At 42.1% G+C, this 27,764-nt stretch overlaps 1 protein-coding gene across 1 annotated transcript in view; it reads right to left on the bottom strand.

Moving 5' to 3' along the window:
• Positions 1–27,764, bottom strand: part of MUSK (muscle associated receptor tyrosine kinase) — a 343,556-nt gene that overhangs the window by 36,595 nt on the left and 279,197 nt on the right. The window contains exon 15 of the mRNA XM_075316181.1: positions 19,371–19,562. Within this exon, the coding sequence (XP_075172296.1) occupies positions 19,371–19,562 (192 nt within the window). The remainder of the gene's footprint in view (positions 1–19,370; positions 19,563–27,764) is intronic.

The raw sequence follows: 27,764 nt of genomic DNA, 5'->3' as shown, positions 1-27,764 counted from the left end.
GTTTGCTGGAAGGCAAAGCGATCAGATGATGTGTCAGGTTAAAGGACGTGAATCACATCACACATCAGCTGATTGTATAAAAGCCGATTATACAATCAGCTGATGCATCAGTGCAAAAAAAAAATAATACTCACTTATGTGCTGTGCTGATTACTGGCAGCTCCTGCAGCGATCGATTGGACAGGAGTCTGATCCTGTCCGATCGCTGCAGGAGCTGCCGGTAATCAGATGATGAAGTCCCCTGACGGCAGGATCAGCTGTTAGCCGGCCAGGGACGAAAAAGCCGGCGAGACTATGATCAGCTGATGCGTCAGGTGACTGCATCAGGTGATCCACCGCCAGGTCCTGCAAGCAAGGTCCTGCCCCGGGGAGACTGCACACAGCCAGAGCGGCGGTACCGAGACAGGGGCTGGAAGCGGGCATGGCACCGGGACCCTGCAGACAGGTGAGAATATATGACATTTTTTTTCTACTGTTCACTTTTGTTTTCGCCGCTGCCTCCACCTCCCGCCCAGACATGGCGCCGCATGGAGCTGATATGCACAGGACGGGAGGTGGACGCAGCGGTGACGGTACCGGGAGGATTCATGCTTCTGTGTTTACCAACAGAAGGAATCCTCTTCCTGTACACGTCACTATACTGCCCACCCATTGCGTTTATAGCTGCGTTTTTAGTCATAGAAACGCGGCTATATTCGTTTTTCATTGCGTTGTTGAACATCTCATTGAACTCAATGGGTGAAAAACGCAGTGAAAAACGCAGAAATAATTGACATGCTGCATTTTTGTGGTCACCACAAAAACGCAGCTACAAAAAAACGCTGTGTGTGGACAGCACTTATGAAAACCCATAGACATTGCTGGGGAAGCAATGTCACTGCGTTACAGCACAAAAACGCGGTAAAAAACGCCGCTAAAAACGCGGCAAAAACGTCTAGTGCGCACAAGGCCTTACTGTCAAACCAAAGTCAGCCAGTCGATGAGGTCAGCAGAGGAGGTGGAGGAGGATGCTACTGACGACGAGGTTACGATGCGTCTTCCTGGCCAGAGACAAAGTACTGGAAGCACGTCAACAACTGAATCCTGGACCACAACTTTGACTCTGAGCAGAAGTCGTGTTGGCTATGCAGGTCGCATGGGCTGTAAGCCTTGCCTAGGCTGTTAATTTTTGGACATCGCAAAGGATCACCCAAGTCATGGAATCTGTAAGATTTGTCAACAATCTGTAAGTAGAAGGCAAAAACTCACACCTTTGAGTAGTTCCTCCATGAAGTGTCACATGGATATGAATTGATAGCGTGAAGGTGTATTGCTCAGCTTTAGCCACTGTCAATGCAACATGCTAATTTGCCATTGCATGCATTGTTGCAGACTACACACAAGGGGCTGCTGTTATTTTGGATCTGCCTTTGTTTGGTCACTATAGCAATATCAAATTGCTCTTCGGGTGTGGACTTGGAGATGCTGTCTATGAACAGAAGGAAAAGCTAAAGGTGTGTGTTACAGCAAGGAGCCACCGTGGAAACACTTCGTTCAATTGTGAGGGGAGTCATGTTGTACTTTAATGATGAGCCCCGTAATGCCAGTGAGCAACATCCTGTGCCACAGACCAACATTCTTACGGTGCTGTCTATACTGTTTACCGTGAGAGGAGCGTAAAGTCTGTATTTCTGGCAACTGGACATCAGAGTACCCGGGTACGGTAGGCTGTGCCCAGACAATAATGCGGGCACGCAACACTTTGTTTTATTAGCAAAACACATATCTGTTCTGGGTAGGCCGACTATTTATAGACAATAAGACTTGCTGCCTCTGCACTGTCAAATTGTCACGTACAGTTTAAATCATAGAGGGACAGCAACACATGTTTGCATTGACTGTTGCTTTTCAAGATTTCCATGACTGTGTTGCAGAGCTGTGCGGTTTGCATTCACACTGTTATCATCTGCATTATCTGTGAGGCTTCAGCTAACAAGGGTATTCAGGGGGGGTAATGTGTTTTGTCTATGTTTAGGTAGGTAACTTGGAAGCTCTTGTGATGCGCCACTGGTAAGTCGTGTTCGCACACACACACACACACACACACACACGCACAAACACACAATTACTGCTACACAGAGGGATTAGCAGGTAGTAGGCAACAGAATAGATTGTTCAATTATTTAAATTGTATGCATGGTTCTTATTGTTTGTTTTGGTAAAGTTAAACAATCATTTATCAACCCAACTGCCTAGAGTCCTTTTCCTGTTGCCTGGTTTTGCTGCATACTGGGGAGCCCACCCTGTACACGACTTAAAATGAAGCATAAGTTGCAATGTGAATTTCACTGTGCTACAATGCGGCCTAGCGTGCCTGTGCAACCACCGCCTGCCCCATCAAGTGCATCTGCGTGCTCTTCATCCTCTGTGACTGTGGGGACAGCAGTCACACATGGTTTTTCACACTGAACTTCCACTCCTTTACCCACAACAGGGAGTGTGATTGGCAGGTCATCACTTGTTTTGGAAGTGGAAACAGAAGGTATTGTTGAGGTGTCAGACATCGAGAGAACCATCATTGGATGCAGGCTACATTATATCCACGCCTGCACCTTCGTCACAGATTGGCTGGACTACCTGCAGTTAATAATTGCATTCCAGAAATGGAAAGGAGTGTAGAATGCACATGTGTTGTACCTTGCTTGGCAGCAAAGGAACACTAACTTAGTATTCCAGACAATTTTAGGATGGCAGGAAAAGAGTCAGCTCTTTGGGCAAATTAAATAGCGTGGCAAAAGTGGACAGATGGGTACAGGGGCCGTGTTCTGTGGGTACCAGGACAGTAAAAGAAGCCTCACTTTCTATCCCTCCTAATGATCAAATGCAGCAAGGAATTCCCTGAGTTTGCAATAAAATTAGCATAGCTAAATGTGCATGAGGGTAGAATGCAGAGGTGCTTGAGATTGCTTGGCACAAGTGGCACAATAAAGGAGTCCAACAGCCAGTTCTATGATGCCACTAAATGGCAGTATTTTTTGCTATCATTATAGCTTATTAAAAACAGAGCAGGAGGGTGTCATGCAGAGGTGCTAAAAATAGCTTGGCACCAGTGGGGCACTAATGGAATACAACAGCCACTTCTTGTATGCCACTAAGTTTACTCAATTTTTGGTATTATAATGTCTTAGTAAGTAACAATGAATTTGAGTGTGCAATGCAGGCAGACGTGCTGCAAATATCTTTGCACTAGTGGGACAATACAGAAGTCCAATAGCCACGTTTAGGATGCCACTAAGTTCACTGAGTGTTTGCTAGTATAATGGCTTAGTAACAATGAGTTAGAGTGTGCAATGCAGGCAGACGTGCTGCAAATATCTTTGCACTAGTGGGACTATACAGAAGTCCAATAGCCACGTTTAGGATGACGCTAAGTTCACTGAGTGTTTGCTAGTATAATGGCTTAGTAACAATGAGTTTGAGTGTGCAATGCAGGCAGACGTGCTGCAAATATCTGTGCACTACTGGGACTATACAGAAGTCCAATAGCCACGTTTAGGATGCCACTAGGTTCACTGAGTGTTTGCTAGTATAAGGGCTTAGTAACAATGAGTTTGAGTGTGCAATGCAGGCAGACGTGCTGCAAATATCTTTGCACTAGTGGGACTATACAGAAATCCAATAGCCACGTTTAGGATGACACTAAGTTCACTGAGTGTTTGCTAGTATAATGGGTTAGTAACAATGAGTTTGAGTGTGCAATGCAGGCAGACGTGCTGCAAATATCTTTGCACTTGTGGGACTATACAGAAGTCCAATAGCCACGTTTAGGATGACACTAAGTTTACTGAGTGTTTGCTAGTATAATGGCTTAGTAACAATGAGTTTGAGTGTGCAATGCAGGCAGACGTGCTGCAAATAACTTTGCACTTGTGGGACTATACAGAAGTCCAATAGCCACGTTTAGGATGACACTAAGTTCACTAAATGTTTGCTAGTATAATGGCTTAGTAACAATGAGTTTGAGTGTGCAATGCAGGCAGATGTGCTGCAAATATCTGTGCACTACTGGGACTATACAGAAGTCCAATAGCCACGTTTAGGATGCCACTAGGTTCACTGAGTGTTTGCTAGTATAATGGCTTTGTAACAATGAGTTTGAGTGTGCAATGCAGGCAGACGTGCTGCAAATATCGTTGCACTAGTGGGACTATACAGAAGTCCAATAGCCACGTTTAGGATGCCACTAGGTTCACTGAGTGTTTGCTAGTATAATGGCTTAGTAACAATGAGTTTGAGTGTGCAATACAGGCAGATGTGCTGCAAATATCTTTGCACTAGTGGGACTATACAGAAGTCCAATAGCCACGTTTAGGATGACACTAAGTTCACTCAGTGTTTGCTAGTATAATGGCTTAGTAACAATGAGTTTGAGTGTGCAATGCAGACAGACGTGCTGCAAATATCTTTGCACTAGTGGGACTATACAGAAGTCCAATAGCCACGTTTAGGATGACACTAAGTTCACTCAGTGTTTGCTAGTATAATGGGTTAGTAACAATGAGTTGGAGTGTGCAATGCAGGCAGACGTGCTGCAAATATCTTTGCACTAGTGGGACTATACAGAAGTCCAATAGCCACGTTTAGGATGACACTAAGTTCACTCAGTGATTGCTAGTATAATGGCTTAGTAACAATGAGTTTGAGTGTGCAATGCAGGCAGACGTGCTGCAAATATCTTTGCACTTGTGGGACTATACAGAAGTCCAATAGCCACGTTTAGGATGACACTAAGTTCACTGAATGTTTGCTAGTATAATGGCTTAGTAACAATGAGTTTGAGTGTGCAATGCAGGCACACGTGCTGCAAATATCTTTGCACTAGTGGGACTATACAGAAGTCCAATAGCCACGTTTAGGATGCCACTTGGTTCACTGAGTCTTTGCTAGTATAATGGCTTAGTAACAATGAGTTTGAGTCTGCAATGCAGGCAGACGTGCTGCAAATATCTTTGCACTAGTGGAACTATACAGAAGTCCAATAGCCACGTTAAGGATGACACTAGGTTCACTGAGTGTTTGCTAGTATAATGGCTTAGTAACAATGAGTTTGAGTGTGCAATGCAGGCAGACGTGCTGCAAATATCTTTGCACTTGTGGGACTATACAGAAGTCCAATAGCCACGTTTAGGATGACACTAAGTTATCTCAGTGTTTGCTAGTATAATGGCTTAGTAACAATGACTTTGAGTGTGCAATGCAGGCAGATGTGCTGCAAATATCTGTACACTACTGGGACTATACAGAAGTCCAATAGCCACGTTTAGGATGCCACTAGGTTCACTGAGTGTTTGCTAGTATAATGGCTTAGTAACAATGAGTTTGAGTGTGCAATGCAGGCAGATGTGCTGCAAATATCTTTGCACTAGTGGGACTATACAGAAGTCCAATAGCCACGTTTAGGATGACACTAAGTTCACTCAGTGTTTGCTAGTATAATGGCTTAGTAACAATGAGTTTGAGTTTGCAATGCAGGCAGACGTGCTGCAAATATCTTTGCACTAGTGGGACTATACAGAAGTCCAATAGCCACGTTTAGTATGCCACTAGGTTCACTGACTGTTTGCTAGTATAATGGCTTAGTAACAATGAGTTTGAGTGTGCAATGCAGGCAGACGTGCTGCAAATATCTTTGCACTAGTGGGACTATACAGAAGTCCAATAGCCAAGCTTAGGATGCCACTAGGTTCACTGAGTGTTTGCTAGTATAATGGCTTAGTAACAAGGAGTTTGAGTGTGCAATGCAGGCAGACGTGCTGGAAAAATCGTTGCACTAGTGGGACAATACAGAAGTCCAACAGCCACGTTTAGGATGCCACTAAGTTCACTCAGTGTTTGCTAGTATAATGGCTTAGTAACAATGAGTTTGAGTGTGCAATGCAGGCAGACGTGCTGCAAATATCTTTGCACTAGTGGGACTATACAGAAGTCCAATAGCCACGTTTAGGATGACACTAAGTTCACTTAGTGTTTGCTAGTATAATGGCTTAGTAACAAGGAGTTTGAGTGTGCAATGCAGGCAGACGTGCTGCAAATATCTTTGCACTAGTGGGACTATACAGAAGTCCAATAGCCACGTTTAGGATGCCACTAAGTTCACTCAGTGTTTGCGAGTATAATGGCTTAGTAACAATGAGTTTGAGTGTGCAATGCAGGCAGACATGCTGCAAATAACTTTGCACTAGTGGGACTTTACAGAAGTCCAATAGCCACGTTTAGGATGACAATAAGTTCACTCAGTGTTTGCTAGTATAATGGCTTAGTAACAACGGGTTTGAGTGTGCAATGCAGGCAGACGTGCTGCAAATATCTGTGCACTACTGGGACTATACAGAAGTCCAATAGCCACGTTTAGGATGCCACTAAGTTCACTCAGTGTTTGCTAGTATAATGGCTTAGTTATAATGAGTTTGAGTGTGCAATGCAGGCAGACGTGCCGCAAATATCTTTGCACTAGTGGGACTATACAGAAGTCCAATAGTCATGTTTAGGATGACACTAATTTCACTCAGTGTTTGCTAGTATAATGGCTTAGTAACAATGAGTTTGAGTGTGCAATGAAGGCAGACGTGCTGCAAATATCTTTGCACTTGTGGGACTATACAGAAGTCCAATAGCCACGTTTAGGATGACACTAAGTTCAATGAGTTTTTGCTAGTATAATGGCTTAGTAACAATGAGTTTGAGTGTGCAATGCAGGCAGACATGCTGCAAATATCTGTGCACTAGTGGGACTATACAGAAGTCCAATAGCCACGTTTAGGATGACACTAGGTTCACTGAGTGTTTGCTAGTATAATGGCTTAGTAACAATGAGTTTGAGTGTGCAATGCAGGCAGACGTGCTGCAAATATCTTTGCACTAGTGGGACTATACAGAAATCCAATAGCCACAATTAGGATGACATTAAGTTCACTCAGTGTTTGCTAGTATAATGGCTTAGCTACAATGAGTTTGAGTGTGCAATGCAGGCAGACGTGCTGCAAATATCTTTGCACTTGTGGGACTATACAGAAGTCCAATAGCCACGTTTAGGATGACACTAAGTTATCTCAGTGTTCGCTAGTATAATGGCTTAGTAACAATGACTTTGAGTGTGCAATGCAGGCAGATGTGCTGCAAATATCTGTACACTACTGGGACTATACAGAAGTCCAATAGCCACGTTTAGGATGCCACTAGGTTCACTGAGTGTTTGCTAGTATAATGGCTTAGTAACAATGAGTTTAAGTGTGCAATGCAGGCAGATGTGCTGCAAATATCTGTACACTACTGGGACTATACAGAAGTCCAATAGCCACGTTTAGTATGCCACTAGGTTCACTGACTGTTTGCTAGTATAATGGCTTAGTAACAATGAGTTTGAGTGTGCAATGCAGGCAGACGTGCTGGAAAAATCGTTGCACTAGTGGGACAATACAGAAGTCCAACAGCCACGTTTAGGATGCCACTAAGTTCACTCAGTGTTTGCTAGTATAATGGCTTAGTAACAATGAGTTTGAGTGTGCAATGCAGGCAGATGTGCTGCAAATATCTTTGCACTAGTGGGACTATACAGAAGTCCAATAGCCACGTTTAGGATGACACTAAGTTCACTCAGTGTTTGCTAGTATAATGGCTTAGTAACAATGAGTTTGAGTTTGCAATGCAGGCAGACGTGCTGCAAATATCTTTGCACTAGTGGGACTATACAGAAGTCCAATAGCCACATTTAGGATGCCACTAGGTTCACTAAGTGTTTGCTAGTATAATGGCTTAGTAACAATGAGTTTGAGCGTGGAATGCAGGTAGACGTGCTGCAAATATCTTTGCACTAGTGGGACTATACAGAAATCCAATTGCCACGTTTAGGATGACACTAAGTTCACTCAATGTTTGCTAGTATAATGGCTTAGTAACAATGAGTTTGAGTGTGCAATGCAGGCAGACGTGCTGCAAATATCTTTGCACTTGTGGGACTATACAGAAGTCCAATAGCCACGTTTAGGATGACACTAAGTTCTCTCAGTGTTTGCTAGTATAATGGCTTAGTAACAATGAGTTTAAGTGTGCAATGCAGGCAGATGTGCTGCAAATATCTGTACACTACTGGGACTATACAGAAGTCCAATAGCCACGTTTAGTATGCCACTAGGTTCACTGACTGTTTGCTAGTATAATGGCTTAGTAACAATGAGTTTGAGTGTGCAATGCAGGCAGACGTGCTGGAAAAATCGTTGCACTAGTGGGACAATACAGAAGTCCAACAGCCACGTTTAGGATGCCACTAAGTTCACTCAGTGTTTGCTAGTATAATGGCTTAGTAACAATGAGTTTGAGTGTGCAATGCAGGCAGACGTGCTGCAAATATCTTTGCACTAGTGGGACTATACAGAAGTCCAATAGCCACGTTTAGGATGACACTAAGTTCACTGAGTGTTTGCTAGTATAATGGCTTAGTAACAATGAGTTTGAGTGTGCAATGCAGGCAGACGTGCTGCAAATATCTTTGCACTAGTGGGACTATACAGAAGTACAATAGCCACGTTTAGGATGACACTAAGTTCACTCAGTGTTTGCGAGTATAATGGCTTAGTAACAATGAGTTTGAGTGTGCAATGCAGGCAGACGTGCTTCAAATATCTGTGCACTACTGGGACTAAACAGAAGTCCAATAGCCACGTTTAGGATGCCACTAGGTTCACTGAGTGTTTGCTAGTATAATGGCTTAGTAACAATGAGTTTGAGTGTGCAATGCAGGCAGACGTGCTGCAAATAACTTTGCACTAGTGGGACTTTACAGAAGTCCAATAGCCACGTTTAGGATGACAATAAGTTCACTCAGTGTTTGCTAGTATAATGGCTTAGTAACAACGGGTTTGAGTGTGCAATGCAGGCAGACGTGCTGCAAATATCTGTGCACTACTGGGACTATACAGAAGTCCAATAGCCACGTTTAGGATGCCACTAAGTTCACTCAGTGTTTGCTAGTATAATGGCTTAGTTATAATGAGTTGGAAAGTGCAATGCAGGCAGACGTGCCGCAAATATCTTTGCACTAGTGGGACTATACAGAAGTCCAATAGCCATGTTTAGGATGACACTAATTTCACTCAGTGTTTGCTAGTATAATGGCTTAGTAACAATGAGTTTGAGTGTGCAATGCAGGCAGACGTGCTGCAAATATCTTTGCACTAGTGGGACTATACAGAAATCCAATAGCCACAATTAGGATGACATTAAGTTCACTCAGTGTTTGCTAGTATAATGGCTTAGTAACAATGAGTTTGAGTGTGCAATGCAGGCAGACGTGCTGCAAATATCGTTGCACTAGTGGGACTATACAGAAGTCCAAAAGCCACGTTTAGGATGACACTAAGTTCACTCAGTGTTTGCTAGTATAATGGCTTAGTAACAATGAGTTTGAGTGTGCAATGCAGGCAGACGTGCTGCAAATATCTTTGCACTTGTGGGACTATACAGAAGTCCAATAGCCACGTTTAGGATGACACTAAGTTCACTCAGTGTTTGCTAGTATAATGGCTTAGTAACAATGAGTTTGAGTGTGCAATGCAGGCAGACGTGCTGCAAATATCTGTGCACTACTGGGACTATACAGAAGTCCAATAGCCACGTTTAGGATGCCACTAGGTTCACTGAGTGTTTGCTAGTATAATGGCTTAGTAACAATGAGTTTGAGTTTGCAATGCAGGCAGACGTGCTGCAAATATCTTTGCACTAGTGGGACTATACAGAAGTCCAATAGCCACGTTTAGGATGACACTAAGTTCTCTCAGTGTTTGCTAGTATAATGGCTTAGTAACAATGAGTTTGAGTGTGCAATGCAGGCAGATGTGCTGCAAATATCTGTACACTACTGGGACTATACAGAAGTCCAATAGCCACGTTTAGGATGCCACAAGGTTCACTGAGTGTTTGCTAGTATAATGGCTTAGTAACAATGAGTTTGAGTGTGCAATGCAGGCAGACGTGCTGCAAATATCTTTACACTAGTGGGCCTATACAGAAGTCCAATAGCCACGTTTAGGATGCCACTAGGTTCACTGAGTGTTTGCTAGTATAATGGCTTAGTAACAATGAGTTTGAGTGTGCAATGCAGGCAGATATGCTGCAAATATCTATGCACTAGTGGGACTATACAGAAGTCCAATAGCCACGTTTAGGATGACACTAAGTTCACTCAGTGTTTGCTAGTATAATGGCTTAGTAACAATGAGTTTGAGTGTGCAATGCAGGCAGACGTGCTGCAAATATCGTTGCACTAGTGGGACAATACAGAAGTCCAACAGCCACGTTTAGGATGACACTAAGTTCACTCAGTGTTTGCTAGTATAATGGCTTAGTAACAATGAGTTTGAGTGTGCAATGCAGGCAGACGTGCTGCAAATATCTTTGCACTAGTGGGACTATACAGAAGTCCAATAGCCATGTTTAGGATGACACTAATTTCACTCAGTGTTTGCTAGTATAATGGCTTAGTAACAATGAGTTTGAGTGTGCAATGCAGGCAGACGTGCTGCAAATATCTTTGCACTAGTGGGACAATACAGAAATCCAATAGCCACAATTAGGATGACATTAAGTTCACTCAGTGTTTGCTAGTATAATGGCTTAGTAACAATGAGTTTGAGTGTGCAATGCAGGCAGACGTGCTGCAAATATCTGTGCACTACTGGGACTATACAGAAGTCCAATAGCCACGTTTAGGATGCCACTAGGTTCACTGAGTGTTTGCTAGTATTATGGCTTAGTAACAATGAGTTTGAGTTTGCAATGCAGGCAGACGTGCTGCAAATATCTTTGCACTAGTGGGACTATACAGAAGTCCAATAGCCACGTTTAGGATGACACTAAGTTCTCTCAGTGTTTGCTAGTATAATGGCTTAGTAACAATGAGTTTGAGTGTGCAATGCAGGCAGATGTGCTGCAAATATCTGTACACTACTGGGACTATACAGAAGTCCAATAGCCACGTTTAGGATGCCACAAGGTTCACTGAGTGTTTGCTAGTATAATGGCTTAGTAACAATGAGTTTGAGTGTGCAATGCAGGCAGACGTGCTGCAAATATCTTTACACTAGTGGGCCTATACAGAAGTACAATAGCCACGTTTAGGATGACACTAAGTTCACTCAGTGTTTGCGAGTATAATGGCTTAGTAACAATGAGTTTGAGTGTGCAATGCAGGCAGACGTGCTTCAAATATCTGTGCACTACTGGGACTAAACAGAAGTCCAATAGCCACGTTTAGGATGCCACTAGGTTCACTGAGTGTTTGCTAGTATAATGGCTTAGTAACAATGAGTTTGAGTGTGCAATGCAGGCAGACGTGCTGCAAATAACTTTGCACTAGTGGGACTTTACAGAAGTCCAATAGCCACGTTTAGGATGACAATAAGTTCACTCAGTGTTTGCTAGTATAATGGCTTAGTAACAACGGGTTTGAGTGTGCAATGCAGGCAGACGTGCTGCAAATATCTGTGCACTACTGGGACTATACAGAAGTCCAATAGCCACGTTTAGGATGCCACTAAGTTCACTCAGTGTTTGCTAGTATAATGGCTTAGTTATAATGAGTTGGAAAGTGCAATGCAGGCAGACGTGCCGCAAATATCTTTGCACTAGTGGGACTATACAGAAGTCCAATAGCCATGTTTAGGATGACACTAATTTCACTCAGTGTTTGCTAGTATAATGGCTTAGTAACAATGAGTTTGAGTGTGCAATGCAGGCAGACGTGCTGCAAATATCTTTGCACTAGTGGGGCTATACAGAAATCCAATAGCCACAATTAGGATGACATTAAGTTCACTCAGTGTTTGCTAGTATAATGGCTTAGTAACAATGAGTTTGAGTGTGCAATGCAGGCAGACGTGCTGCAAATATCGTTGCACTAGTGGGACTATACAGAAGTCCAAAAGCCACGTTTAGGATGACACTAAGTTCACTCAGTGTTTGCTAGTATAATGGCTTAGTAACAATGAGTTTGAGTGTGCAATGCAGGCAGACGTGCTGCAAATATCTTTGCACTTGTGGGACTATACAGAAGTCCAATAGCCACGTTTAGGATGACACTAAGTTCACTCAGTGTTTGCTAGTATAATGGCTTAGTAACAATGAGTTTGAGTGTGCAATGCAGGCAGACGTGCTGCAAATATCTGTGCACTACTGGGACTATACAGAAGTCCAATAGCCACGTTTAGGATGCCACTAGGTTCACTGAGTGTTTGCTAGTATAATGGCTTAGTAACAATGAGTTTGAGTTTGCAATGCAGGCAGACGTGCTGCAAATATCTTTGCACTAGTGGGACTATACAGAAGTCCAATAGCCACGTTTAGGATGACACTAAGTTCTCTCAGTGTTTGCTAGTATAATGGCTTAGTAACAATGAGTTTGAGTGTGCAATGCAGGCAGATGTGCTGCAAATATCTGTACACTACTGGGACTATACAGAAGTCCAATAGCCACGTTTAGGATGCCACAAGGTTCACTGAGTGTTTGCTAGTATAATGGCTTAGTAACAATGAGTTTGAGTGTGCAATGCAGGCAGACGTGCTGCAAATATCTTTACACTAGTGGGCCTATACAGAAGTCCAATAGCCACGTTTAGGATGCCACTAGGTTCACTGAGTGTTTGCTAGTATAATGGCTTAGTAACAATGAGTTTGAGTGTGCAATGCAGGCAGATGTGCTGCAAATATCTATGCACTAGTGGGACTATACAGAAGTCCAATAGCCACGTTTAGGATGACACTAAGTTCACTCAGTGTTTGCTAGTATAATGGCTTAGTAACAATGAGTTTGAGTGTGCAATGCAGGCAGACGTGCTGCAAATATCGTTGCACTAGTGGGACAATACAGAAGTCCAACAGCCACGTTTAGGATGACACTAAGTTCACTCAGTGTTTGCTAGTATAATGGCTTAGTAACAATGAGTTTGAGTGTGCAATGCAGGCAGACGTGCTGCAAATATCTTTGCACTAGTGGGACTATACAGAAGTCCAATAGCCATGTTTAGGATGACACTAATTTCACTCAGTGTTTGCTAGTATAATGGCTTAGTAACAATGAGTTTGAGTGTGCAATGCAGGCAGACGTGCTGCAAATATCTTTGCACTAGTGGGACAATACAGAAATCCAATAGCCACAATTAGGATGACATTAAGTTCACTCAGTGTTTGCTAGTATAATGGCTTAGTAACAATGAGTTTGAGTGTGCAATGCAGGCAGACGTGCTGCAAATATCTGTGCACTACTGGGACTATACAGAAGTCCAATAGCCACGTTTAGGATGCCACTAGGTTCACTGAGTGTTTGCTAGTATTATGGCTTAGTAACAATGAGTTTGAGTTTGCAATGCAGGCAGACGTGCTGCAAATATCTTTGCACTAGTGGGACTATACAGAAGTCCAATAGCCACGTTTAGGATGACACTAAGTTCTCTCAGTGTTTGCTAGTATAATGGCTTAGTAACAATGAGTTTGAGTGTGCAATGCAGGCAGATGTGCTGCAAATATCTGTACACTACTGGGACTATACAGAAGTCCAATAGCCACGTTTAGGATGCCACAAGGTTCACTGAGTGTTTGCTAGTATAATGGCTTAGTAACAATGAGTTTGAGTGTGCAATGCAGGCAGACGTGCTGCAAATATCTTTACACTAGTGGGCCTATACAGAAGTCCAATAGCCACGTTTAGGATGCCACTAGGTTCACTGAGTGTTTGCTAGTATAATGGCTTAGTAACAATGAGTTTGAGTGTGCAATGCAGGCAGATGTGCTGCAAATATCTATGCACTAGTGGGACTATACAGAAGTCCAATAGCCACGTTTAGGATGACACTAAGTTCACTCAGTGTTTGCTAGTATAATGGCTTAGTAACAATGAGTTTGAGTGTGCAATGCAGGCAGACGTGCTGCAAATATCGTTGCACTAGTGGGACAATACAGAAGTCCAACAGCCACGTTTAGGATGACACTAAGTTCACTCAGTGTTTGCTAGTATAATGGCTTAGTAACAATGAGTTTGAGTGTGCAATGCAGGCAGACGTGCTGCAAATATCTTTGCACTAGTGGGACTATACAGAAGTCCAATAGCCATGTTTAGGATGACACTAATTTCACTCAGTGTTTGCTAGTATAATGGCTTAGTAACAATGAGTTTGAGTGTGCAATGCAGGCAGACGTGCTGCAAATATCTTTGCACTAGTGGGACTATACAGAAATCCAATAGCCACAATTAGGATGACATTAAGTTCACTCAGTGTTTGCTAGTATAATGGCTTAGTAACAATGAGTTTGAGTGTGCAATGCAGGCAGACGTGCTGCAAATATCTTTGCACTTGTGGGACTATACAGAAGTCCAAAAGCCACGTTTAGGATGACACTAAGTTCACTCAGTGTTTGCTAGTATAATGGCTTAGTAACAATGAGTTTGAGTGTGCAATGCAGGCAGACGTGCTGCAAATATCTTTGCACTTGTGGGACTATACAGAAGTCCAATAGCCACGTTTAGGATGACACTAAGTTCACTCAGTGTTTGCTAGTATAATGGCTTAGTAACAATGAGTTTGAGTGTGCAATGCAGGCAGACGTGCTGCAAATATCTGTGCACTACTGGGACTATACAGAAGTCCAATAGCCACGTTTAGGATGCCACTAGGTTCACTGAGTGTTTGCTAGTATTATGGCTTAGTAACAATGAGTTTGAGTTTGCAATGCAGGCAGACGTGCTGCAAATATCTTTGCACTAGTGGGACTATACAGAAGTCCAATAGCCACGTTTAGGATGACACTAAGTTTTCTCAGTGTTTGCTAGTATAATGGCTTAGTAACAATGAGTTTGAGTGTGCAATGCAGGCAGATGTGCTGCAAATATCTGTACACTACTGGGACTATACAGAAGTCCAATAGCCACGTTTAGGATGCCACAAGGTTCACTGAGTGTTTGCTAGTATAATGGCTTAGTAACAATGAGTTTGAGTGTGCAATGCAGGCAGACGTGCTGCAAATATCTTTACACTAGTGGGCCTATACAGAAGTCCAATAGCCACGTTTAGGATGCCACTAGGTTCACTGAGTGTTTGCTAGTATAATGGCTTAGTAACAATGAGTTTGAGTGTGCAATGCAGGCAGATGTGCTGCAAATATCTATGCACTAGTGGGACTATACAGAAGTCCAATAGCCACGTTTAGGATGACACTAAGTTCACTCAGTGTTTGCTAGTATAATGGCTTAGTAACAATGAGTTTGAGTGTGCAATGCAGGCAGACGTGCTGCAAATATCGTTGCACTAGTGGGACAATACAGAAGTCCAACAGCCACGTTTAGGATGACACTAAGTTCACTCAGTGTTTGCTAGTATAATGGCTTAGTAACAATGAGTTTGAGTGTGCAATGCAGGCAGACGTGCTGCAAATATCTTTGCACTAGTGGGACTATACAGAAGTCCAACAGCCACGTTTAGGATACCACTAGGTTCACTGAGTGTTTGCTAGTATATTAGCTTAGTAACAATGAGTTTGAGTGTGCAATGCAGGCAGACGTGCTGCAAATATCTGTGCACTACTGGGACTATACAGAAGTCCAATAGCCATGTTTAGGATGCCACTAGGTACACTCAGTGTTTGCTAGTATAATGGCTTAGTTATAATGAGTTTGAGTGTGCAATGCAGGCAGAGGTGCTGCAAATATCTGTGCACTACTGGGACTATACAGAAGTCCAACAGCCACGTTTAGGATGCCACTAGGTACACTCAATGTTTGCTAGTATAATGGCTTAGTAACAATGAGTTTGAGTGTGCAATGCAGGCAGAGGTGCTGCAAATATCTGTGCACTACTGGGACTATACAGAGGTCCAATAGCCACGTTTAGGATGCCACTAGGTCTACTCAATGTTTGCTAGTATAATGGCTTAGTGACAATGAGTTTGAGTGTGCAATGCAGGCAGACGTGCTGCAAATATCTGTGCACTACTGGGACTATACAGAAGTCCAATAGCCACGTTTAGGATGCCACTAGGTACACTCAGTGTTTGCTAGTATAATGGCTTAGTTATAATGAGTTTGAGTGTGCAATGCAGGCAGAGGTGCTGCAAATATCTGTGCACTACTGGGACTATACAGAAGTCCAACAGCCACGTTTAGGATGCCACTAGGTACACTCAGTGTTTGCTAGTATAATGGCTTAGTTATAATGAGTTTGAGTGTGCAGAGGACAGGAGGGTACAGTGCCAGGGTTGTGGGGCTCTGGGTTGAGGAAAGGAAGCCTGCCTTTCTATTCCCTCCTAATGGGGAAATGCAGCGAGGAAATCCCTGACTTTAGCTACACACATGCTGTCATCTTGTGTAGCTGTTAAACTCTGTTTTCAGGACCTGTCACCTATGGCTCTGACCCTGCCGGTACGAGCCCTTAAAAAGACTGATAGAAAGTGCTCTCCCTATGCTGTCCAGCGCTGTGTATGGAGCGCATACAGCAGTATCGGCGATAGGACTCAGGACGGAGCTGCGCCAGTGATGTCTGACACCAAGGACGCAGAAGGCAGATAATGGCGTGCTTGAGGAAAATGTCCGGTTTTATAATGCAGGGACATGTGACATGGACATCCTATCACACATGCCGTTGCTTCTCTGGCTAAAAGTCCACTTAGCTGTGTGTGTGTCTTGGATTGGCTGACATGCTGGCCCTCCCCACTACACGTGCGCGCTTACGGAAGGAAGACAAGGAAAAAAAAAAAATGGCGATCGCCATTATCCATACAGCAGTGATCTGAAGGCGCTGTTCCCGCACACTATACACTGAAATTTCATAATAGTGTGAGTCACAGAGTGACTTACACTATTACAGCGGAAAGCCAGCTAGGAATTAGCTGGTTTTTTTTGCTGCTAGAACCGTTCTCGAACGTATCTAGAACTATCGAGCTTTTGCAAAAAAGCTCGAGTTCTAGTTCGATCTAGAACAGCCCCCAAAATCACTCGAGCCTCGAACTGGAGAACGACGAACCTAGAACCGCGCTCAACTCTAGTGACAAATATATCAAGATGGGCACAGGATGAAGAGATGTATCTATATATGTATATATATATATATATATATATATATATATATGTATACAGTCATATGAAAAAGTTTGGGCACCCCTATTAATGTTAACCTTTTTTCTTTATAACAATTTGGGTTTTTGCAACAGCTATTTCAGTTTCATATATCTAATAACTGATGGACTGAGTAATATTTCTGGATTGAAATGAGGTTTATTATACTAACAGAAAATGTGCAATCTGCATTTAAACTAAATTTGACCGGTGCATAAGTATGGGCACCCTTATCAATTTCTTGATTTGAACACTCCTAACTACTTTTTACTGAGTTACTAAAGCACTAAATTGGTTTTGTAACCTCATTGAGCTTTGAACTTCATAGGCAGGTGTATCCAATCATGAGAAAAAGTATTTAAAGTGGCCACTTGCAAGTTGTTCTCCTATTTGAATCTCCTATGAAGAGTGGCATCATGGGCTCCTCAAAACAACTCTCAAATGATCTGAAAACAAAGATTATTCAACATAGTTGTTCAGGGGAAGGTACAAAAAGTTGTCTCAGAGATTTAAACTGTCAGTTTCCACTGTGAGGAACATAGTAAGGAAATGGAAGAACACAGGTACAGTTACAGATACAATATATATATATCTCAAAGATAAGGGCGGACATCCAGCAAAGACTTTGGTGAACACAGGTGCCATAGTAAAAAAATCCTTCTTTATAGGCAATTCCTTAAAAATACAATGACCCACAAAGCTCAGGAACAAGGTGTTAGTCAGCAGAGAAACTTCAGATGGGACATGGGATGGGTCTGGGGTTGATTTGGTGCTGGTGAAGTGGGAGATTTGTACAAGGTAAAAGGGATTTTGAATAAGGAAGGCTATTGCTCCATTTTGCAACGCCATACCCTGTGGACAGCACTTGATTGGAACCAATTTGATCTTACAACAGAACAATGACCCAAAGCACACCTTCAAATTATGCATTAACTATTTAGGGCAGAAGCAGGCAGCTGGTATTCTATCTGTAATGGAGTGGCCAGCCCTGTCACCAAATCCCACTTATTAAACCTGACAGGGCACACCTGTGAAGTGAAAACCATTTCCGGTGACTACCTCTTGAAGCTCATCAAGAGAATGCCAAGAGTGTGCAAAGCAGTGATCAAAGCAAAAGGTGGCTACTTTGAAGAACCTAGAATATAAGACATATTTTCAGTTGTTTCACACTTTTTTGTTAAGTATTTCATTCCACATGTGTTAATTCATAGTTTTGATGCCTTCAATGTGACTCTACAATTTTCAGAGTCATGAAAATAAAGAAAACTCTTTGAATGAGAAGGTGTGTCCAAACTTTTAGTCTGTACTGTATATATATATATATATATATATATATATATATATTCCGGGATGGGGACATATATATCAAGGTGGCAGACACATATACCAGGAACATGGATTTATAACGGGATGGGGAACATATAAATCAGGATGCGCCAAAGGTGGGGAACATGTATACCAGGATGGGGGACATTTATACCAGGATGAGCCCAGGTTGGGGAATATATATACCAGGATGGGACACATATATATCAAGATGGGTGACATATTTACCAGGAAGAGGCTAAGGGTGGGTGAAATGACTACATAATGAAGGGAGAGGAGGGGGGGGCTACTTGTATGACTTTATAGGTTTTGGAATGTTACAAGGGCTCAAATCTGACCAACATGCAGGGGCTGGGGGTCCTAATTTTGCACAGGGGTCCATTGAACTTTAATTAGGCCACTGACAGTGCTGCATAATAAATATCACTACACCCTCCAGAAATAACATGACTCCCATTTCCTGCACTGATAAACTTTTTCACTGCTTGCAGGCCTAAAAACTGCCCAGGATAAACAGAATGCGGTTAGTTGACATATTATTGGCATTAAACAGATACTTATGTCTCAAGAGCTGAAATATGGTGCTGGGGAGAGAAGGAGGTTGCTAAGTTTAGGAACAGGCATGTGTTTAACATACGACAAGACAAATATTTTAATAAGAGCAGAAGGAGATGTTCAACTTGTGTTGATATATGTTACGATTCACGCAGATGAACATATGGTAGAGCAGTGATACAATATAAATCCAAGGCTCAGTAACAAACAGGCTGCATGTCAGCAGAGGATGGCGGATCTATGTCATTCTACTGTTCCAATGGGAAATGATTGATGGAGATGTGAAGAGGTGTTTATCAGGAGTTCAGAGAAACACATATTGCAGGAAACAGTCGGGAAAGAAATAGCATTTAATTACCTGGCTTGAAAGACCCTTCCAAAGGCTCCTTCTCCAATATCCCTGACATACTCGATATTATTCCTGGGATATTCAAGGCTTATGAGTTTAGGGTTCAGAAGCAGCGGCATTCTCTGATACATGGGGTTCGGATGCAACCTGTCCAGTACCAGTTCGGATGGAAGGGCTGTAAGTGTTGGGTTAGTGGTTTCTCTGAAAAAAATAATGCAAATGTTCAACTATAAAATGGGTTATGCAGGAGTGTTTAATATTTTTCTTTGGACCTAAGAATTAACAGTCAGGTATTTGCCAACTACTTGCCTCTGCTGGCACAGTGCGGTCAGAGACGCTTCTGTTGGTGATTCAGTGGTTTTTGGTAACATCACACCAACAGACCAGTGGCTTCGCTTCTGCCCTGCTCTGTTAATAAAGTGTGACTGTCAATGTTATTTTAACCTCAACAAAAATTAGCAAACTTTTGAGAGAACATACCCACACCTTGCAGGATTAATGTGAAAGGGTGCACAAAATAAAATCAACAACTGTTAAGTTATAATAAGCTGCATTATACTAGTTGTGCCCTAGCATAGCGGAATACATAAGTAAGATACCCACATATCAGTCTACCTGGTCTTTTCATGGTTACTTATTCTTAAAACCCGTCAGTATAAAAACAATGCTTATACATGTTCATTAGAGTCAAATGGTACATTTAAAGTGGGTGAAGAAGGGGTGATAGATCCGATTGGTGAGGACAGTGCTGCTTGCTTACTATTCTCAAGATAGGGGCAACTATAATTGCTGCATTTCATACTCCAGTAGTTTTTTAAAACGGAGATTGGGGTTGAGATATCTATCCCTCCCTTTCACCTACCTACCAGCGGAGGTGCACCATAAGTTATTGGGTACCCCCCGCTCCACGTCGTCTATCCCTAATATCTCCCTGCAGCTCGTCAGTTGCAACCGGGAGACCCACCACCAAAAGATTAATAGTTTGTGCAAATAGTTACAGATAATAATTCAGGCGTATATAAGTATGTTACAGCCCCTCATAGATATTATATAAATCTCAGATCAAAGAGAAAAATATTTATATACATATATCTGGATGTAAAAAACTCCCAGCAGGGAAACTTATCTGCTGAGGTCATCCAGCAAAAACATCCCGTAATCCCGACGCGGAAATCCCGCGGAATGACACGTGGAAGCCGGGAACGCTTAAAATTTCATTTAAGATGCGGCGATAGGTAAGAGAAGCTGCATTACATGACAGCTGGTATCCTGTAACCTACGGAACCTTGAATTTAGCCATCTGCCGCATCTGGGATGGTTGATTCCATTATGGGTTACTGATGTCATACTAACCTACGGAACCTTGAATATAGCCATCCGCCGCATCTGGGATGGTTGACCCTATTATGGGTTACTGATTTCATACTAATTTTTTCCTGCATTCAAAAGATATAAGGTATGTCCCCATTATAAAACTATTTTTATAGGTTCCATCTCTGCATTTGAGAACTTTTCAATGATTTGGCACAAAACAAGATATTATATCATGGATATGTTGTGTTTTCTCTAGAAATAATCCTCGGATCATTTATTCCCCTGATGAACCCCTAAAGAAAAAATAGGGGGGAAACGCGTCGGGATTACGGGATGTTTTTGCTGGATGACCTCAGCAGATAAGTTTCCCTGCTGGGAGTTTTTTACATCCAGATATATGTATATAAATATTTTTCTCTTTGATCTGAGATTTATATAATATCTATGAGGGGCTGTAACATACTTATATACGCCTGAATTATTATCTGTAACTATTTGCACAAACTATTAATCTTTTGGTGGTGGGTCTCCCGGTTGCAACTGACGAGCTGCAGGGAGATATTAGGGATAGACGACGTGGAGCGGGGGGTACCCAATAACTTATGGTGCACCTCCGCTGGTAGGTAGGTGAAAGGGAGGGATAGATATCTCAACCCCAATCTCCGTTTTAAAAAACTACTGGAGTATGAAATGCAGCAATTATAGTTGCCCCTATCTTGAGAATAGTAAGCAAGCAGCACTGTCCTCACCAATCGGATCTATCACCCCTTCTTCACCCACTTTAAATGTACCATTTGACTCTAATGAACATGTATAAGCATTGTTTTTATACTGACGGATTTTAATGAGTAATTAGAATTAAAATATACTTTTTAGGAGTTTTTCTTTTTCTTTTTGGTTTTCTGCATATCTAACTCCTACTATATACTAGTTTTGGTTATAAATTACTTATTCTTAACCAGCACCATATCAAGCCCTAGTAAAATGAACAAGAACATTTTTACATCCACGAAATAAGAAGGGCTGCACAAGTGTGGCAAAACACAAGAAATTTATAACAATCTGACAAACTCTGTGCTGACAGCACAGAAACTACAGAGTCATGGTGTTTTGTTCCTGGATTAAAACTAAATAAAGGTACCTGAGTCCAAACAAAGAATCCCTGGTAACTTGAAAGCTCTGTCTGAAGGAGCTTAGTTAGCAACAAACCTTGGAAGTCAGGAGGATCTGAGCGGTTATTCTGACCTACGTGCGATCACTAGACTCGAGTGGCTACGTGGCCCTCACACCTTGCAAAAACGTAACTCTCAGTGTACCTGTCCTTCTAAGGCTGAGTCTTGATAGATACTTCCAAATTCTACAATTTTACAAATGGCGACTCACAAACAGAAATCAAACATTGCAAAACCAGGAGTGGCTGCGTCTTGAATACCAAAACCTGGAAGCAGAAAAGACAACACAAACAAGACATAGGAACAACACTTGTTCTTCATTCAGTAAAGGATGACTCATTGTCCCAAGAACAGAACCCAATAGGGAAATTACCATGCTATGGGACCCAGCATCTTCCCGAAATAAGAGAAAAGAAATGGCATAAAAAAAAGATATAGAAGAAGATTCATCTCCAGACTTGAAATCCAAGTCGTCAAAAACAAAAGAGGAATGACAGTGGAATTTCTTCTCAGTCAGATCCTGTTAAAAAATTTTCAATTGACTGACCAACCCATGGATAAGGATTTTTTCAACAACTTTTTTACCGCATTCAAAGATTCGGTGAAGAATGATATAATTTCTCTGAAGACTGATATAGACAAAAAACTTAACGAGGTTACATCAACTATTGAATCCATGGCATTTAGGGCTGAGTGAACAGAGGCAGAGGTGGTGAATTTAACAAAATCTACAAAAAACATCACCAAAGACCAGGACAAAATGAAAGCAGAAATTAAATTTCTCAAGAAAAAGTTGACGGACTTGGAAAACAGGGATAGACGCAATAATATTAAAATTCGAGGCATCCCAGAATCGATCAAAAATGAGGAGCTCAAAAAATACATCAAAGTTATTATGAAGTTGGCAATTCCAAGTCTCTCAGAACTAGATCTACTAATAGACCGTGCACACCGACTACCTAAACCTGATTTCTTGAGCCCAGAAATCCCCAGAGTTGTAATTCTCAAAATACATTTCTACCATTCAAATGAACAACTTATGACTTACCTAAAGAAAAACAAAAGATTACCATACGAGCAATTAAAGATCTTTGAAGACTTGTCACGCGAAACTCTGAATCAAAGAAAATAATTGGGGAAAATTACAGAAATTCTTCGTCTAAAGAAGATAAGCTATAGATGGGGCTTTCCAACAAAATTTTTTTTTATCAACATCAAGGGAAAACTAATGTGATACAAAGCGTTGAGGATTGCCTTAAGAAGCTAAAAGAACAAAATATCCACATAACTTAAGTTTACCCAGGAGTTACCGAATAACCTTTTCGATGCAAGCATGTTGCGTATTTGGAAGCCAAGGTAACTGATCTAAATAAGCAGCTTGCACCACTCAGGAGCATTGCAAACCTGGAGAGGAGTTTAGAGCTCACTGAGCTTTCTCTGGCAGGGGCCAGTGATATGAAGGAGGGTGGAGGTGGAGAAGATCAGGACCCAGAGGTAAGGTAGCTGGGTAACAATTAGAAGAAGAGATAGGGGGAAAAGTGTCAGGGAGCCTAGTCCTGACCTGGCACAACCTTGTAAATATGCCTGTTTGGCTGATATTAGGAATGAAGGGCCAAGACTAGGGTCACTACAGCAGGACGTTGCTCCTAGCAACCAGGAAAACAACTGCTGTAGGAAGGAGGGAAATAGGAGTGCAGCAAAGCCCAGACAGATGTTGGTGGTAGGGGACTCTATAATTAGGTGTACAGACAGGGTCATCTGTTGCCGAGACCATGAATGCCGAACAGTGTGTTGTCTGCCGGGTGCTCAGGTTCGGCATATTGCGGATCGGATAGACAAATTGTTGGGTGGTGCTGGGGAAAACCCAGCGGTCATGGTGCACATTGGTACTAATGACAAAGTTAGAGGCAGGTGGAAGGTCCTTAAAAATGATTACAGGGAACTAGGAGAGAAGCTGAAGTTCAGTACCTCCAAGGTGGTGTTTTCAGAAATACTACCGGTGCCACGAGTGTCACTAGAAAGACAGCGGGAGCTTAGGGAGATAAATACGTGGCTTAGAAATTGGTGCAGGAAGGAAGGGTTCGGGTTCATGGAGAACTGGGCTGACTTCTCAGTCGGCTACAGGCTCTACAGTAAGGACGGGCTGCACCTCAATGGGGAAGGTGCAGCTGTGCTGGGGGAGAAAATGGTCAGACGGATGGAGGAGCTTTTAAACTAGGATCTGGGGGAGAGAGTAGTGGAGCAAAAAAGGGGATAGATAGAGCAGATAGAGACAGTGAGACGGTAGGGGTCAATGAAGGATTAGGGGGGGATGGGATATGCAAGGAACGTAGGAAGGCTAGGAGTAATAAAGGTATTAATAGTATTAAATGTCTACTGGCAAATGCAAGAAGTCTTGCAAACAAAATGAATGAATTGGAGACTCTTATGTCAACCATGGATTATGATGTGGTGGGCATTACAGAAACCTGGCTGGATGAAAGCCATGACTGGGTGACAAACATACAGGGTTATAGTACCTTTAGGAGGGACAGGAAAGACAAAAAAGGTGGTGGGGTGTGAATATTTATCAAATCTAAATTAAAACCTGTGTTGAATGATGACATTGGGGGGAACAGCAACAATGTAGAGTCAGTATGGGTAAATGTACATGGGGAGGGGAATAATGGAAAAATGTTAATTGGAGTTTGCTATAAGCCTCCTAACATACCGGAACAAATAGAGAGTGAAATGCTGGAACAAATTGAAAAGGCAGCTAGTAATAATAATCGGGTTCTTATTATGGGGGATTTCAACAATCCAGACATACAGTGGGACATAGAATCTTCTGGTTGTGCTAAAAGATGTAAGTTCTTATCTACTATTCAAGACAATTTCCTCTCTCAGATGGTAGATGAACCGACGAGGGGAGATAATTTGCTAGATCTGGTCCTGTCAAATAGACCGGATACAATTTCAGATCTACAGGTCCGGGAGCACTTGGGCACCAGTGATCATAATATGGTAAGCTTCAACGTAATATTCAATAGAACTTTTCAAAGTGGAAATGCTAAAACCTGGAATTTTAGGAAAGCTGATTCAACAAATTAAGGAAAGAGCTTAAATGTGTAGATTGGGACAATGTTATGGTAACTGGGGATACTGAACATAAATGGGGAAAGTTTAAGGATATACTGCTAGAGTCCTGTAAACAACTTATACCCTCTGGTAATAAAAAGTCCAGGAATAAAAAAACCCACTATGGATAAATAAGACTGTACAAAGTATAATAAAACAAAAACAAAGGACGTTTAAAATCTTGAAGGCTGAGAATACAGAAATAGCATTTCAGAAGTATAAAGAGATCAATAGGAAATTTAAAAAAGAAATCAAACAAGCAAAACTAGGTCCTGAAACAAAAATCGCCAAGGACATTAAAATAAATCCCAAAATCTTTTATAAATACATTAATGTCAAAAGGAAAACAAAGGATAGTATTGGACCCTTAAAATATAATAACAAGTTAGTTATAGAGGATAAACAAAAGACTGAGATATTAAATAGGCATTTCTCATCTGTGTTCACCAAGGAACTGACTGTACCAGGGATCATTCAACAAGTAAAAAAATCAAAGTTCACCATCCAATATACAGTGCCTACAAGTAGTATTCAACCCCCTGCAGATTTAGCAGGTTTACACATTCGGAATTAACTTGGCATTGTGACATTTGGACTGTAAGTCAGCCTGGAAGTGTGAAATGCACTGCAGCAAAAAAGAATGTTATTTCTTTTTTATTTTTTTTTTTTTTAAATTGTGAAAAGTTTATTCAGAGGGTCATTTACTATTCAACCCCTCAAACCACAAGAATTCTATTTGGTTCCCCTAAAGTATTAAGAAGTATTTCAGGCACAAAGAGCAATGAGCTTCACATGTTTGGATTAATTATCTCTTTTTCCAGCCTTTTCTGACTAATTAAGACCCTCCCCAAACTTGTGAACAGCACTCATACTTGGTCAACATGGGAAAGACAAAGGAGCATTCCAAGGCCATCAGAGACAAGATCGTGGAGGGTCACAAGACGGGCAAGGGGTACAAAACCCTTTCCAAGGAGTTGGGCCTACCTGTCTCCACTGTTGGGAGCATCATCCGGAAGTGGAAGGCTTATGGAACTACTGTTAGCCTTCCACGGCCTGGACAGCCTTTGAAAGTTTCCACCCGTGCCGAGGCCAGGCTTGTCCGAAGAGTCAAAGCTAACCCAAGGACAACAAGGAAGGAGCTCCGGGAAGATCTTATGGCAGTGAGGACATTGGTTTCAGTCAATACCATAAGTAACGTACTCCACCGCAATGGTCTCCGTTCCAGACGAGAGTAAGGTACCTTTACTTTCAAAGCGTCATGTCAAGGCTCGTCTACAGTTTGCTCATGATCACTTGGAGGACTCTGAGACAGACTGGTTCAAGGTTCTCTGGTCTGATGAGACCAAGATCGAGATCTTTGGTGCCAGCCACACACGTGACGTTTGGAGACTGGATGGCACTGCATACGACCCCAAGAATACCATCCCTACAGTCAAGCATGGTGTTGGCCGCATCATGCTGTGGGGCTGTTTCTCAGCCAAGGGGCCTGGCCATCTGGTCCGCATCCATGGGAAGATGGATAGCACGGCCTACCTGGAGATTTTGGCCAAGAACCTCCGCTCCTCCATCAAGGATCTTAAGATGGGTCGTCATTTCATCTTCCAACAAGACAACGACCCAAAGCACACAGACAAGAAAACCAAGGCCTGGTTCAAGAGGGAAAAAATCAAGATGTTGCAGTGGCCTAGTCAGTCTCCTGACCTTAACCCAATTGAAAACTTGTGGAAGGAGCTCAAGATTAAAGTCCACATGAGACACCCAAAGAGCCTAGATAACTTGGAGAAGATCTGCATGGAGGAGTGGGCCAAGATAACTCCAGAGACCTGTGCCGGCCTGATCAGGTCTTATAAAAGACGATTATTAGCTGTAATTGCAAACAAGGATATTTCCACAAAATATTAAACCTAGGGGTTGAATAATAATTGACCCACACTTTTATGTTGAAAATTTATTAAAATTTAGCTGAGCAACATAACTTGTTGGTTTGTAAGATTTATGCATCTGTTAATAAATCCTGCTCTTGTTTGAAGTTTGCAGGCTCTAACTTATTTGCATCTTATCAAACCTGCTAAATCTGCAGGGGGTTGAATACTACTTGTAGGCACTGTAATTAATTTAACACAAGAAGAACTACGCCTACATCTGAGTAAATTAAACATTGACAAATCCCCAGGGCTAGATGGCATTCATCCATGAATATTGAGGGAATTGAGCTCCGTAATCGACAGATCGCTGTATCTCATCTTTGTAGACTCGCTTGTAACAGGGTTCGTGCCTCAGGATTGGAGGATTGCTGATGTGGTACCGATATTTAAGAAAGGTAAGAGGATAGTTGCATGCAACTACCGTCCAGTAAGCCTGACATCAGTAGTATGCAAAGTTTTTGAGGGTATTTTAAGGGATGACATGCAAAAATATATTGCAGAAAATAATATAATAACTGACAGACAGCATGGATTCATGAAAGATAAGTCGTGTCTAACCAACCTGTTGGGGTTTTATGAGGGGGTAAGTGCAAACCTGGATATTGGTAATGCAGCTGATGTGATTTATTTGGACTTTGCAAAGGCATTTGATACTGTACCACATAATAGCCTTATACTAAAGCTCCAGAAGCAAAGACTAGGGGAAACTGTATGCAACTGGGTAAGGAATTGGCTAAAAGATATTAAACAAAGAGTAGTCATAAATGGTACATTCTCTAAATGGGCTATAGTCAGAAGTGGGGTGCCGCAGGGATCTCTGCTAGGACCGAATTTTTTTAATCTCTTTATTAATGACCTTGTGGATTGGATTGATA

Source organism: Anomaloglossus baeobatrachus, chromosome 1, assembly GCF_048569485.1.
Source record: "Anomaloglossus baeobatrachus isolate aAnoBae1 chromosome 1, aAnoBae1.hap1, whole genome shotgun sequence".
Classification (NCBI taxonomy): Eukaryota; Metazoa; Chordata; class Amphibia; order Anura; family Aromobatidae; genus Anomaloglossus; species Anomaloglossus baeobatrachus.
The sequence above is the reverse complement of the archived record's forward strand: the minus strand, read 5'-3'. Positions and strand labels throughout refer to the sequence as shown.